Here is a 16,031-nt window from a genome sequence, read left to right as displayed (position 1 = left end):
ATGACTTATTAACCAGCAAAGGTGTATACGCATATGACTATTACTGTTCTGGCGCTCGCTTTAGCGAGGTGAAACTATCTCCAATTGAAGCTTTTGACAAGTCACTGACCAACTGTGAATGCACAGACGACGACTATGAGTTTGCCAAGAAGGTGTGGGCTATGGGAACTTGTAAAAATGGGTGGGCGTATTGTATACTGTGCTTGGCTAGTGATGTTTTAACTCTGTTGGATATAGTCTGCAAGAACACAGACCAAATCTATTCAGAGTTCGGGCTAGATATAGGATATTATTTTTCTACACCCCATTTAGTGATGGATTTAATTTTAAAAATTAGCCGGGAGGAAATAGGCCTAATCACACATGTAGATCAAAACCTTTTTGTAGAGCGTTCAATGAGGGGAGGGTATGTTTTTCATGGGGACCGCGTCTTGTCAACCGATCCGAGCGGACAAAGCACCGGTGTAAAGTCAAATGCAGTGTTCTTGGACATGAACTCTGAACGTTATACCCCTCGGCAATGTCCCACTACTCTTTGCCGTACGGGAACTATCAATGGCTTGAGAATCCTTGTGAGCTCCCCGACATTAACACAGTCGAGGACAATGGACCGCAAGGATGGTTTTTTGAAATTGATGGTCACATTCCGGTGGCGCTTCACGACTCAGTCAAAGATTTTGTTTTTTCCTTTATCAATCGACCCCTGACTAGGGACTCGCTGAGCCCCTACAATCGATCATTGGCTGTGGATATAGGTAGGCATTGGACCTTCTCTGAACCGAAAATGACTGCTGATTTTGATCCTAAAGAGAATATTGTTGTTCACCAAGTGCTTTTGCACTGGATGGTGAGCAATGGCTTCACAATCGCCAACATGCATAGAGTCCTACAATTCAATCAGAAACCATATTTAATAGTGTTTATCGATACTTTTGTCGATAAACGCTCTAGGGCAAACTCCAAGGTAGAGAAGGAATTGTACAAGCTCATTCTAAATTCAGCGTTTGGCAAAATGTACCCCGAGTTGGTGAAACGTCAAGCCCCCAACCAACTATTAATGTTAAAATCAGAGATGGGGAATGATTTGATATCCAGGGGGGTGTTCCCAGGCACCAAAGTTTATTGCGTTGAAACACATAGTGGGGATGAAAAGAAGACATGTAAAGGGGTGCCTAAGCACTTTGTAAAGAGTAATTTCAACATGAGTGTGTACAGAGACTATGTAGAAAGTAGCCAAGTACCAAGAGCACAACTGCTTGAAATTCGCTCTCTACAGTATATAAATTACACTGTGAGAGTGGAAAAAAAATGCAATGTCATGTATATCTGACAAAGTCTATGTGCTCGAGAATGGTGTGAGTGTCCTGCCTCATGGTCACTATCGTATTTCAGACCGAGTTGAATGCATAGACTATCGCAATCAACTTGGTCTGGATAAACTAACCTAACTAACCAACTAAACACCACCACTGACCCAACTAACCCAACCACTAACCTGTAGCAGTGACGAAAACTATTGTTTTTCCATCGCGGCCCCCGGGGGCTGGGAAACCCTTCCAGCGGCCGACTCCCAGGGGGTGGGGGCTGGGGGGGCCCTAACTTTAAATTCACTGTAATGTTCAACTTTGCTAGTTCATGTTCTAAGTGTATTTTGTACTGAAAAGCGTTAGACAAATAAGTCTTGTTCATATACAAAAGTGGCGAACAGACAAGTGTTATTGCCGGGCGAACGGTGTTTATTGTACATAAAGTGTTTTACCTACCATTATTTAAAGACAAAAAATTTGTATTTATAAATTTCTATCATTGTCCATTTTGAACAAATAGAGTTTTCATGTTGACCATGAAATTTTGTCTGGCTGTTGTTGAGTAGGTGTTACCATTGTTAATGTTTAAGAAACATTTGTTTTCATATTGACGAAATAAATACTGCCATGAAATATTATTTTTAGTTGTTGTTCTTGAATAGATAGATCTATGGGGAAATTACTACTTATTCATCTGACACATATGGTTTACAGTTAGTCATAGTCCGAATGTTGTCAACAGCATGTATCAATTTAAACACCCTTCAGATCGTTTTTGTGTGGACCGTCAATGTCGCGGAAAACAACACTTTTAGCTAGAATAATTCGAAATTGCGATAAAATGTTTTTGGAAAAACTGAAAAAAATCTGCATTTGCTATAGTATTTGGCAGGAGTCCTATGATAAAATAAAAGCTATTACCACATCCATACCAGTACAGTTCAGAAGAGGACTTGATGGTTTCAATAGTATTGAACCGAACTCGTGGCTGATTATTGATGATTTGGCTGAATCCATTGAACAGTTCTCACAGGAAATGCTAAAACTGTTCACTGTCCGATTTCACCATGAACACATTTCCGTTACCCTAGTTCTACATAATCTGTTTCATCAGAGCAAATGTATGCGAACCCTTGCTTTGAATTGCATAATCTATATTATTTATTGAGACGTTCGTGATTCTAGCTCGCTAATAACTCTCAATAAACAGATATACCCCGGCGCCCCAAAATTTCTGTTGTCAGCGTACACTCAGGTGACTAGAAAGTCCTACGGGTACATTTTGCTGGATCTTAATCAGAGCACGCCCGAGGATCTACGTGTAGTCACCGACATTTTCGACAATGAAATTACAGTATATCTTCCGGTGAACAGTAGAAAGGGCTATTAGTTGCCATTATGACACTGAAGAAACTACACGAACGACGGCATTTATTTTCCGTTTTAAGCACTTCAAAACCCATGCTTAGGAAGGCTATACTTAAACATGGTGTCGACAATGATCTAATTAATCTAATATCTGAACTTTGTTTAAATTTAACTGAGGGAAATGTTCAAATGGCAGAAGGTGTTAGACGTCAGACAAAGAAACATCGTTCCATTGTACGTGCCTTGGATTGTAAAAACAAGGGAAACAAATTTAAAAGAAAACGGCTCCTTCAAGCAGGCGGTAGCTTTTTCACACTTTTACTGCCAATAATTGCAGGACTTGTAAACAGTTTTCTCTTGAGAATGGCAAAACCCTATAGATTGACACCATTTGAATTTGTACTCTCGCCCGCTAAACATTTTGAGGACAATCTAAGCAAATTAATTAATGACGAGAATATTGCCAATGACAAAAGCTGCTTCTACTCCAAGATATATTGCGACGCGTGGACAAACATAAACCTTATCGTGAGAGACCCACTGCCGCCGCCGCTGTTACCGATCCCTCTAAATAGGAAACATCTCTTCAAGATTCGGCACAAATAAATGAGAAGGAATTGAATTCGATTTCATCGAAATTTGGGAGCCTATTGCCACTCAACTATCGAGAACAGAGTAAAAGAGTATTACCATATCTCATGTTGGAATGTGGTGAACAAGCTCAAGTCGACATCGTAGGGAAAAGATTTTTAATTCGATGGAAAAGTTATAATCTTGTTGATTTAAATTGTCATATTTTAACAAATCGCAAAGGGCTTTTATCCGTTGGAGCTCGTTTACACGCTTTTGTAAGCGCATCGACCTTCCCCGAAAGCCTAATTATTAATAAGAAAGTTTTTAAGATACTAAGAGAATATAGTCATCCAACAACATCAACACCTTTTAAAAAGAAGAAGATTCAATATTTGAAAATACTAGCAATACTGATTTTATAACACCTGTGGCTGCTGGTCAAAAGCGAAGACAAATTGATTCACCCTCCAGTGTGCAAAAGAGGAGTGGACATTACACTACGTGTTTGCGTTCAAAATGGATGAAGTTCTGAAAGGTGTCTATGAAAATATTGGTGAAGCGAGAAGTTTAAGTTCTCCCAAAATACTTTCCAGAGTTGTGTCTTGCGCCACATTGGAATAAGCAGATAAGTGTCTTGAGAATGAACTAGGCTCCACTCTATACTGAAAGTGTATGCTTTGTGCCAATTAATATCAACAAGCTAAAGCCTTTCTCATTATGCATATAATGCAAATGGAGCTTTTAACTTTAGACGCAGTTCAACAGCGTCACAATGCACCCTACAAATATATTCTGGTGGCAATCAGTGTCTTTAGTTGTTATGCCTGTACCACTCCATAAAGGTCAAAGAGAGGTGTTGAAGTTGCTCGGGCCATTGAAAGTATTTTTGAACAGGATTCATATAGAAAAATTCAATCGGATCGTGGCAGTGAATTTGTTAATCCTCATGTGCAAAAGGTTCTATTGAAATATAATACAACACTCTATCATAGTCACAGCCCGATAAAAGCCGCATTGGCCGAACAATTTATACGAACAATTCATCTATCAATTTCAACATATTGTGCATTGAAAAATACACCGGCTTTTATTCAGGACTTAGATAAAATCATGCAGATATACAACCATCGACCTCATTGATCTCTGTCCAACTCAAGCCCTCAGGATGTTCATTACAGTGAAAATACATTTGATGCTTTTCTAAAGCAATACTCAAATGGCAATGAGAAGAAAAAGAAGAAGAGATTCAATGTTTGTGATACTCTTCGAATTAATAGAACCACCAATATTTTTGAAAAGGGGAATTATTTATGGAGCACCGAACTTTTTAAAGTTTCCAAAATCCTAGACACCGAACCCACAACGTATCGACTACGAGACACCAAAGATGATGAGATTCTTGGTGGTTTTTATTAATATGAATTGCAAAAAATAAGAAACAGTAGTAAAATTTATCAAATTGAAAAGATATTAAATAGTCGTACTCGGAGGGGAAAGAAACAGTTGTTTGTTCGTTCGCTAGGATACAACTCTGATTTTGATTCTTGTGTCAGTGCTTAAAATATTAACAATGCCCAATGATTTCTATGTAACCTTCATGTCCGGTATTTCTAATCCTCTGTACAATGATCTGAATAAAACACGTGCAGTCTGGACGAAACTCTTTCCTACCATCAAATTCTACGGGAAGTATGAAGTGGCCCTTTTCGACTTTATTTTCAAAAATATTTATGACATCCTGAGAAAGGATCGTAAATATGAAATAAAAATTAGACCCTATGATTGGCCGCCACCACCAGGTGATCAAGAACAAATTCAAAAAATCAATTGGTTGGATTATTCATATATTGAATTACCCTACGAGGAACTCACCTGTATGAATGATTTATGTCGTTCTATTAATAAAAGAATTTCCGCTCGTAAAAAAGGAGCTTTTCATTTCAACTGTTCAAAGGAGGAGGGCAATATCTAGATTAATTTAACGATTGCCGACGAAAAGGTTATTCTCAATGATAACCTAAAAGTTGTTCCTAGCCTTAAGCTCAATATAATCAACCTTAAAAGGGTCGTTAACACTAATTTAATTTTTGCTGACCACTTGCCTGCCTTCTCCACAGACACATGTGTATTTACCTAAGCGTAATTTGTGGAAAAATCTTGGGTTGGCAATTCAAATGTTCCCCTCCTACGAGTTCTCGAACGAAAAATCAATCTAGAACATATTCATCACTACAATATAAGGCATCTTCAGTATATTCCCGTAAACACTTCCTATTTGGAACTCTGTCAGTTAACACTAAGAACTGAATTAGGTGATCCCATAGCAATTTCAAAGGGTTTGACTGAGATTACATGCAATTTTCGACCCATTGTTCAATAGCAAGATGCCTAATAGAAAAATGGTGTTCACTTGTCCTGATATTGACGACTATGTTAATACTCTTGGTCCACGACAACAGAACAATGGAATGGACTATTACAAGGGTCGCTCGTCAATGTCTGGCTATGGTCTTGGCCGCTGGTTTGCTAAGCTGTTTCGCTCTTCACTACCTCTGGCTAGAAAATATCTTGTACCGGCTGCGACAGATTTTGCATCCTCTACACTATGCGATTGGGTCTCTGGCAAGGATTTTAAAAAAAGTGCTTCGAAAAATATTAGGTCGAGTATGCAAAACCTTGGTGAGAGATTAAAACAAAACGGAAAAGGTTTAAAAAGGTCAAGAAACAACGCATCCCTCATCAGTCTCCACTCAGGTAGGAAAATAAAGACATCTCCACCTCCTTCTAAGAAAAGAAGGACAGCGCCGACACGAAGTGTGAACAGAAGTATTAGGAAAAAAAATGTTAGATCGAAACTCCATTTTTTCTCTTAAGATGTCCTACCTACAACATAAGGATTCTCAACCTTAAATCACCACCTCATTGAATCTATTCAATGCTGAAAATGTTGATATGAGTGTCAAGCAAGGATACTATGAACAATTTTATCCACAACAACCCCTCTCTGATAAGATCCACTTTCAAATTTATTCCAATGAAGACTACTTTATGGACATGTCTTCAACATTTATAGATTTACAAATGAAAGTCCAGAAATCCGATAATACAATGCAAGTTCGAGCCGATGGTATATCCTATGAAAATTGTATACTACATAATTTATTTCGTCAAATAAGTGTATACATCAACAGTACACTCGTGAGCACAAGCAACAATCTCTCAAATTATGCAAGCTATATGCAATTCTTGTTGATGAAACCCAATTCCTACAAGGATTTGAGAGGCGCATCCAATGGATATGAATATATTACTAATACTGATAGTACAGATGCACTTAAAAATGCTACAACTAGTGAATTACATCTAGTTGGAAAAATATATCATGAAATATTTAATATACCCCAATGGTTGCCACCCAATGTTAAAGTGGATATAAAATTGACGCTTGTACCATCCAATTTCATATTGAGTAAAGAACTTGCTGCCTATCCCGATGTAAGTCTCTTCATCACCTCAGCAATACTACATGTACGCAAACAGCAGGTTTTAAGTTCTGTTGATTTGGCCCTGGAAAAGTTAAGAGCCAATGGAAATAATATTAAACTGCTTGTTCCTTATACAATCACCAATCAACTTCATATTGCCATGGGGTCACGCACCTTCACCGATTCATCCTTTATCAATGGCGAAATCCCCTCGAAACTTGCATTGGCATTTGTAAAGAGCGCCAGTGCAATAGGATCGTGGACTGAATGCCCACATAAATTCGAAATGTTTGGACTTTCATCTCTTGTGTGCAAAGTAAACGGTATCCCACTCTAAAATCTATCCTTTGATAAATCCTATAGAACATTGTATGAGCTGACCATGCAAACCCTAGATCATGATTCACAACTATTTGAAAATGGTATAACCGAAGATATGTTTGCTAAAACACATGGTATCATTGTATTGGATTTGTCATATGAGTATAGTAAGTAAGGGGACTGTGAGTCTAGAGTGTACATTTGCCGACTCGTTGGCCGAGAGTATTGCATTAATCTCACTAAATCAATATGAAACCTATTAGGAAATCACTCACGAAGGTAGTATTCTACTAGACTTGGCGCCATTAACACTAGTCAAATAGTCGGTGTATTTAATATGGACCACTACATGTCCCAGTACAAATCCTATTCTCTACCCTCAGACTATCTTGGAAAAATTCAAAGTGCGAACAATACTCTAATTATTGTTAATAGCAGTCCGTCGACTGTGCTGACGGGTCCTTTGGTATGCATCCATCAAACAATGAAGACGATTGAACTTTTTGATTTTCCTGACCAACCCTATAAATTCTACACGCCTCACATCAGCAGTTATATTCAGAGTAGTGAGAAAAATTTTATTCAAAATCAAAAGAGGGCGCAGGATCTAATAACTATAAGGTTGGGCTCCGCTCCAATACTATATTTTATGTTCCGATATCGCAAATATACTTAAACGCAGATTCTCCACATTTATAGTGACAATCCACGTCTGAATGACTTTCTAGTCGAAAATATACTTACGTGCGTATTTAATATTGATTTCAGTGCCCTAAGAGTAAAGTGCTTAAAAAAATGTTTGTGAATTTGTTTATTAATAAAATGTATATATGCAACAATGTCTTTAAATCTTTACTTTTAGATTTCTTCATCGGTGTATAGGCAACTGTCGTGAACCACTAATACTGGTAAATCATTTGGATTCACTGTATATTGATCATGGTTGACTGCAAAGTCAGGGTCATATTTTCTGAACGACAATGTTGCTTTACTCTTTTCGTTTTTCTTCTTACAGTCTATGATATCATTAGCGTCCATGGTTTGGAATTCATGGTATTCAATTTGACTATTCGAAGTAATATTACAAACTGTGTTTTCAAGTGATGAATCGCATTGTGTGGTTTCAACATAAAATCAGATGACTAACGTGAGTAATAGACCTTATCAGCGCAACGGAGACTTAGAAACCAAATTGTCTTGTTAGCTCAACAGTTGAATCGTGGGCCATATTCCTCTTCCCAGAATAATTTAAATCCACGACGATACCAATCTCGTAGAAATAAGGTAAAATCACGTTTAGGATTCTTTCCAATCATAGCGGGGTAAGTATTCTCCCACTGATCACATTTATCATGGTGACAATTGGAGCACAGGTGCCCTCTAGGGTGAGAGTCACACACCTCCTCAAGACGTAAATTACATCCTTTTGATTTTAATGCATTGCCTCTATATAATTTGCAAGGACTACGTAATTTACACTTTTCACTATAGTCAGCAATAATTGTACAATTCTCACATTGAGTCCAACTGCCAAGAGTGTACATGCACAATGGACATATATAGAACATTTTTTTGTTTCCGATGTCAACTCTCTCACAGCTAAAACGAAACTGATCGTCTTCGCTCGATAAATTCAAAGTGTAGGAAGGGGAGAGGAGTAACTCTGTGACGTTACCTCTTTCGAAGGAGGAGCCATCTACAATTAATCCATTGGCAATGATTTCAAAAGTATATCTACAATATGATTCTGCTTTTTTCCAATTAAAGTGTGAATAATTTAAGCATATCTATATGAATCACATTTTAAAAGCTTCAAGCAATAGTCCAATAGGGGAGACTCAGTTTTCATTATATTGTCATGTGTTCACTCAGTGAATATCCTGCGATGAAGAGATAACTAGAGAAAATCATCATCCAAAATCAAATGTTTTTCCGTAAACACTAGATTTGATCTAATTCTCTCTTTCTCAAATTTACTCATTTTTCAGTCCTTTCACTCTGACTGCTGACTCTAGACTAACCCAGATTCGTTAGTCCTAACCAGAAACGAAAGGGGACATTTTCGATTTCGAAACAATTTTATTGAATAATTATAACATCAATAATACTATGCATGTACAATTAGCAATAGAGTTTATTGTCTTCGATATGTTTCACTAATGCACTTAAAGCACATTGAAGTCTATTCACATGTGCTGTATCAACTTTTGCAGCGAAACATAATTGATCTTCTATTTTAAATTTGCTCAAGGATATCACATATCTTGCATATACTTCATCCCATTCCAGACAAAGCCGCGATCCTTTCGTAATTTCCACCGCAATGTTTGGTGCTCTTGTATTATTACCATCAACTCCACTATCAACTTCTAAGAGGGTAAACATTCCACTCGCCATCAACACAAATATATATCCAAATGATTAAAGTCAAAACTGTTCTTTTCACTCCTTTGAATTCTATTCACAGACTAATAAAACTATAGAAAAAATCCTTTCCTCATATTCTCTCCGCCGCTAACATGTAAGCAAGCCCTCTGATTGGCTGAGAAGGGGGATGTATCCGACTCGCTGATTGGCTGAGAAGGAAACACGTGATCTAACTGTTTCCTGGAAACTCATAACATTTGCCTCGAGCAACAACAACAACATGAAGGAAGTGTCATTGACCTGCCCCCATTCGACTCAATAATCCATCGAATTGAGAAAGTTCCTGTTTTTCCAATTTCACTGACAAAAACCATAAAACAGAAATGAAATACTGTTGTCATCCATGAAAAACATCAAATAAATCGACCAACACACATAACCATCCAAGAAAACAGACATCAATGGGACAAGGTTCCTGTTTTTTCGTTCTCACTGACAAAAACCATAAAACAGACATGAACTGCTGTTGACATCCATGAAAAACATCAAATAAATCGACCCACACACATAACCATCCAAGAAAACATCCATCAATGTGACAAAGTTCCTGTTTTTTCATTCTCACTGACAAAAACCATAAAACAGACATGAACTACTGTTGACATCCATGAAAAACATCAAATAATTCGACCAACACACATAATCATCCATGAAAACCTCCATCAAGGTGAGAAAATTCCTGTTTTTCATTCTCACTGACAACAAACAGACATAAATTATGTAAAAAAGTTGTAGGTGGCAGCAGGGGTGCGTGATCGGAGTAGCACCTTTCTCTCTACTGGTCGCCTCTTTATAGAGGCACAAGGGTGCCTCCTTGACTTGGGCACTGGACCAAGGGTGCCATAGTCACTCGAGCGCAACGTTAGGTGGGGATATCGGTATTGCTTTCGCCAAACCAATTCGTTTTAGTGTGAATCTGTCTGGTACTTATGAATGAATGTTTTCAAAGTGAACCCGTTTCATCAATAAGAAAAAAACGAGTTTGACGCATATGTCCCTTTCCCTTTGGACGACAAAACCATGCAAGTGCTGTATCAAGTATAACTCACGAAAATCTTGTTAATTTTTGTCAACTTTTCAACTATTCGGAATCCCTGCTTTCAATAAAAAAAAATCAAGGTACTATCACTTAAATATAATAACTCCCTATCCCCCTCCCCCCCCCCTCTGAATACCATCTTGATAGGATACCGGCTCTGCTTTAAATAAAAAAAAATTAACTTATTGGCACCCCTGCTTTCAAAAAAAAAAATCGATAGCTCACTACCCCCCCCCCCTCTGGATACCACTTTGATAGGAGGCCGTCTCTGCTTTAAATTAAAAAAAATAATTTGTTGGGATCCCTACTTTCAATAAAGACATTTCGAGATATTATCATTTAAATGTAATACCTCCCCCCCCCCCTCTGGATACCACCTTGATTGGATACCGTCTCAGCTTTACATTAAAAAATAATTTACTTAATAATTAACTAGATCACTATGTGGTTCCAACAAATACGAGGAATTATGTTAAACATATGAGTGTTCCTTGAAAAAAAAATTGAGGGTATGAGTAAAGAGGAAAAAGACATGATCAAAAATGTCAAAATTATTCAGATATACCTAAAATTATTGGAAAACTGAGTCATAGATTTGCCGTGTCATTCAATAAGATCCAAAAAATCTAATTAAAAGGGAGCACACACAAAAGCCAAATTATGCCAGTAGCCTATGAGAAATCGCAAAATACCCAAGACAATGAACAAGTCCCAATGGGGGGCCCTCGGTCTATCAAAATATTTCAATGGTTTCCCAGGGAATTCTATATCATTTTCTTCTGCCTCCACTTTAAATGAAAAAAATAATTATCTTTTCGGCATCCCTGCTTTAAAAAAATGAGGTATTATCATTTGAAAATGATAGCTCCCTATCTCCCCCCCCGCTAAGCAATAATTTACAATTTATTTATGAATCATATTTTTGGGGTAACTTCCGGTTCGATCTTTAATTACTTAACCTTGTACATAGCTTAGTCTATAGCTAAATTTTGTCTCAATAGAAGGGTCTTTTTTGGGGGGGGGAGTAAAAATGTTTAAGAAATAAAATCGCGTATACTATCAGGCAATATGCGGTTGAGCGTTCAACTAACAGAATATCTTATATGACAACAGCAAAAAAAAAAAAATCTGCGAGCTTTCAGATCTGCAGTCGAAACAGACTATAAGCGATCCGTCCCAAAATCCAGCTTAAGGCTGAAGCTGTATAGTAGTGAATTGGTTCTCTATTCAACTTGAAAATCAAATTCTTGACTTCGAACGATGTAAGAAATAGTGATTGGGAAACTGCATTCGAAATGATTTAAACTCATTTCATAAAGACGATACTTTTTTTGTCAACATATGAAGAACTGTGTATATTGCAATATTTGCAATAGCATATTACATCTGTCTGGTTTTTATGCAAAGTAACAAAAGAGACGAAAATTAATGAACAAGAGAGCAGTGAAGAATTATGGTATACAAAGTAATATTTGGCAGGGAAAGTCAGGATTGGAGGGGATTTGGAGAACCAATTTTTTTTCAGGAGAAATATCCGAAAATTCGGGGATAGTGCCAGCCCTGCTTGATTTCTAATCAGGAAAATCGAAATACTAAACTACACGAGAAGGAAAAGCTCCGACTTTGCGGTTGACGCAATAAAGAATTGCCGCAAAATTAATTTAAACGACCGAACGCCGCCGCTTCTGCTGGCGGCGGCGCGCCTGCGGAGTGCTGGCGGCGTTACGACCCTTCGACGGCGTTCAACCAGGCCTCTCGTCGGCGGCGTTCGGCCGATCCGCCGGCGCGGCGCCGGGGTCTAGATATAGCTGTCTTATTGTTTTTCCACTAGTTTTTGCCAAATAAATTATTTGAAAGAGTTAGTGTCTGAACAACTATTAGTTGTGTTTATCATAGGGTCATCAATAGCTACGATCTATGTTCGTGGCGTTCTCTTCAGCTTTTTCGGAGAAAAGAAAAGTTTCAAGCACCTGAATGCACTGTGATAATCCAGATCATTTTATGAAAAAACTGGATGAAAAACTATCAATGTAAACGAGTATTGCTGTCCCTTTTTTTCTGTTTCCGTTTTTTTTTCCGTTTTCAACTGTTACAAGCTGGAGGTGACGCGATACATCAATAGGGTTCCTCATCAAAGACAACTATGTCACATAATTACTATTTGGCAAAACGAATATAGCTTGATTAAGTCCATAATTCAAAAGTAAATCTTAAACTAATTTACATATATCATTAACCAAATTTTATGTCTCACCCATCGCAAAAATTAGTTCATCAGATATATTATCAATCGTAAATCTAATAGCTTTTCCTATTGTTCCCCCAGCTTTCATAGAGCATTTATCTATCTTCTAAAATCTATTTTTCAAACGCATTTTTTTTTCATTCTTAAAATAATATTCTACTTGTTTCATTAGTTATATTTTTTTTTATTTTGTGCGTTCCAAAGTGATAGTACTAGTGAAAAGGCAAACTCTAACTTCTTTGAATTTCGAATGATTTTTTTTTCAGAAGTATCTATAGATGGAATTGAGAGACTCTTGTCTCCTGATTACATATGGTTTTTTTTCTTTACTTGGCGCTCATTAAAAAAACGAAGGTTTTTTGGTTAAATAAACAGTGCATGCACACTTTACGGCGTTTTAGAGACTCTGTTCCCTGCTACCATATGAGTTTTTTCTTTACTTGGCGTTCATTAAAAAAACGAAGTTTTTTTGTTAAATAAATAGTTCTTGTATCCTTTAAAAGAGCATTACGGGGTTTGGGAGACTCTGTTTTCTGATTCCATGTGGTTCTTCTTTCTTTACTTGGTGTTCTTGGTGGGTTTTTCTTTCTTTACTTGGTGTCCTTGGACATGATAAGAGGGATGTCCAACTGACCAAAAGACAATTCGTTAATATTACTGCTGCTACTAGTACTAGTGTTACTACTATTAATATTACTACTGTTAATAACAATACTACTGCTGTGACCACTATTGAAATTAAGCTTAATGATGTGAACGTGACACTTTTAGAGAGTTTTTCTGGGGGAAGGTGAACTAAATCACTATACACCGTCTGTACACAAATTGTCAAAACGGCGTATAAACAATGTGGCGTATAAACGTTGGGTACAATTCGTTTATACGCCATTAAATGGTGTATAAAAGGCATATATAAACGGTGCAGGAAATGTTTTATGCGTGAAGTAAAAACTAACAGGGCCTATTGTGGGGGATGTTAACATAAGAAAATAAAAGAAAGAAAATATTTGCATCCTAATGCTACTGCTTCTATTCATACTAATACTGGTGCTACTATTATTAATACTTCTACTACTATTAGTGCCATTAAAGCTAAGGCTGCTGCTATCAATTCTACTGCTATAGCTGTTACTGCTGGTACTACTACTGTTAATACTAAAGCTAAGGGAATAAGGCAAACATTTTTGAAAAACAGTGAAACTGTATGGAACTAAATCAAAACACACTCTGCCCACACGTTTAGCCAAGAGGACGTATAAGAAATCCTTCAGGAATGGTTGATGGTATAGATTTGAAACTTTCAGTGTTTGTCGAAGGGGAAGTTGAAGAAACCAAAGGTGTTATGCGCATACTGCTACTGATGCTACTACATAAGCAAAGAGTATTTAGGTGAAATTTCAATGAATATTTAAGCGGATGATGAACTAAATCAAAACGTACTATGAGCATGTAGATTTTCACAAAGGTTACAAAGCAATGTTTCAGGAATATTTTGCACTGTGTGTATACTATTAATGCTTCTGCATCTGTGATTGATAATCTGTTTTTGAATGTTAGCTGCGACTTGTCGCGAGTGTTAGTGAACGACGTTTCCGATCACTGTGCTATTGTGATCCGTGCAGCTATTAGTTGTTGTCGTCAAGGAGATGGTATGACTGAAGTTAAACAACCTATAATTGATAAGAAAGCTATATATAAATATAGGACTAAACTTACGAATGAGTCATTTGAGTGCCTTGATGGTACTGATTGTGTTAATGATAAATTTGGTAAATGGTATGATAAACTGATTCAGATGTTTTATGAAAGTCTAGAGTTCAAATAAAAGCGTAAACGTTATGATGCTGAAAAGACACCATGGATATCGAAAGCGCTACTTAAATCGATGGATAAAAGACAAGAGCTCTATGAAAGGTCTACTAAAACTGGATCTCAATCAGATAAAGATATTTACAAAAGTTATAATATAAATCTTAACACCCTTCTAAGACAGGCTAAAAAGCTCTACTTTGAAAATAAATTTAAAGCAGCAGAAGGCAATCCTACGAAAACTTGGAGAATCATCAAGTTGGTAGTGAACCCTCGTGCTGCCCCGACTATCCCTGACATTCCTGATGCTCACTCGGATAATCAAGTTGCTAATATAATGTGTGCACATTTTACAGATATTGGTAAGAGTGTATCTGATAGTGTTGCGCAGTCACCCAGTGATGGCTCTTATAATGATTTTCTCGATGAGGCAGATGAAGTCTCTATATTCTTAAGACCAGTGACTCTTGCAGAGCTTGAGACGACGGTGAAGTCAATGAAGAATTCAGCAGCTGGATCAGATTTTTTCAGTGTTAGAATTTTTCGTTCATTTTTTTCTATTATCTCAGGTCATTTGTTGTATTTGATTAATTCATGTTTTAAGAGTGGAGTTTACCCGGATTGTTTGGAAAGTGTTCATGTGGTACCCCTGTTTAAGAGTGGTGATAAGAATGATATGAATAATTACAGACCAATATCAATGCTCCCAATAATATCACGTCTGTTTGAAAAACTGATTTATTTAAGAATGGTAGATTTTTTAAATAAAAATTCTTATGTTCACCCTACTGAGTTCGGGTTTCGACATGGGATGTCAACAGAGCAAGCCTTGCTTTTTTTTAACAACCTTTGTCGATGATTCGTTGGATGCGGGGTTGAAAGTTGCGTATATAGTTCTGTACATTATGAAAGCATTCGACTCTGTTGACCATAGCTTATTATTATAAAAATTAGAGCATGCCTGTCTTCGTGGTAATTTTCATAGTTTGATTGTCTTTTTTGAGTGGAAGGAAACAGTGTGTTGGGGTTGGGAGTGTTCATTCTGATTATATGAATGTGAGATGTGGAGTACCACAGGGTTCCGTGCTTGGACCCTTGTTGTTTTTAATCTATATTAATGATTTGAATGCGTGTCTTAAAAGGATATTTAGTCATGTGGAACATGCAGCTAGAAGGTCAAAGATGATATTGCCTAGCTTCGCTGATGACACACAGTTTTCTGTGGCAGCTGTGACTGAGGCAGATTTATTTCTGCTTTTAAATACAGGAATGAGTTGTATTGAAAGATGGATGCGTGTAAATAAATTATGTTTGAATAATAGTAAAGGTAAATTCATTCTATATGGAAGAAGTACTAATTATTATCCTTGGATCCTTGGTATTCAACTAGAAAGTGGATATCTCCAGATACATAGTTATGTTCAATATCTTGGTGTCCAAGTTGACGAGTGTCTTAT

At 37.1% G+C, this 16,031-nt stretch overlaps 1 protein-coding gene across 1 annotated transcript in view; it reads left to right on the top strand.

Moving 5' to 3' along the window:
• Positions 1-14,650: 14,650 nt before the first annotated feature.
• LOC148953294 (uncharacterized) overlaps positions 14,651-16,031 on the top strand; it is a 19,167-nt gene continuing 17,786 nt past the window's right edge. Inside the window, exon 1 of the mRNA XM_089087919.1 lies at positions 14,651-15,106. Within this exon, the coding sequence (XP_088944045.1) occupies positions 14,651-15,106 (456 nt within the window). The remainder of the gene's footprint in view (positions 15,107-16,031) is intronic.

The sequence above is a fragment of the Artemia sp. Qi Xiang Cuo genome, chromosome 4 (genome assembly GCF_049724085.1).
Source record: "Artemia sp. Qi Xiang Cuo chromosome 4, ASM4972408v1, whole genome shotgun sequence".
Classification (NCBI taxonomy): Eukaryota; Metazoa; Arthropoda; class Branchiopoda; order Anostraca; family Artemiidae; genus Artemia; species Artemia sp. Qi Xiang Cuo.
This window is presented reverse-complemented; position numbering and strand designations above follow the sequence as displayed.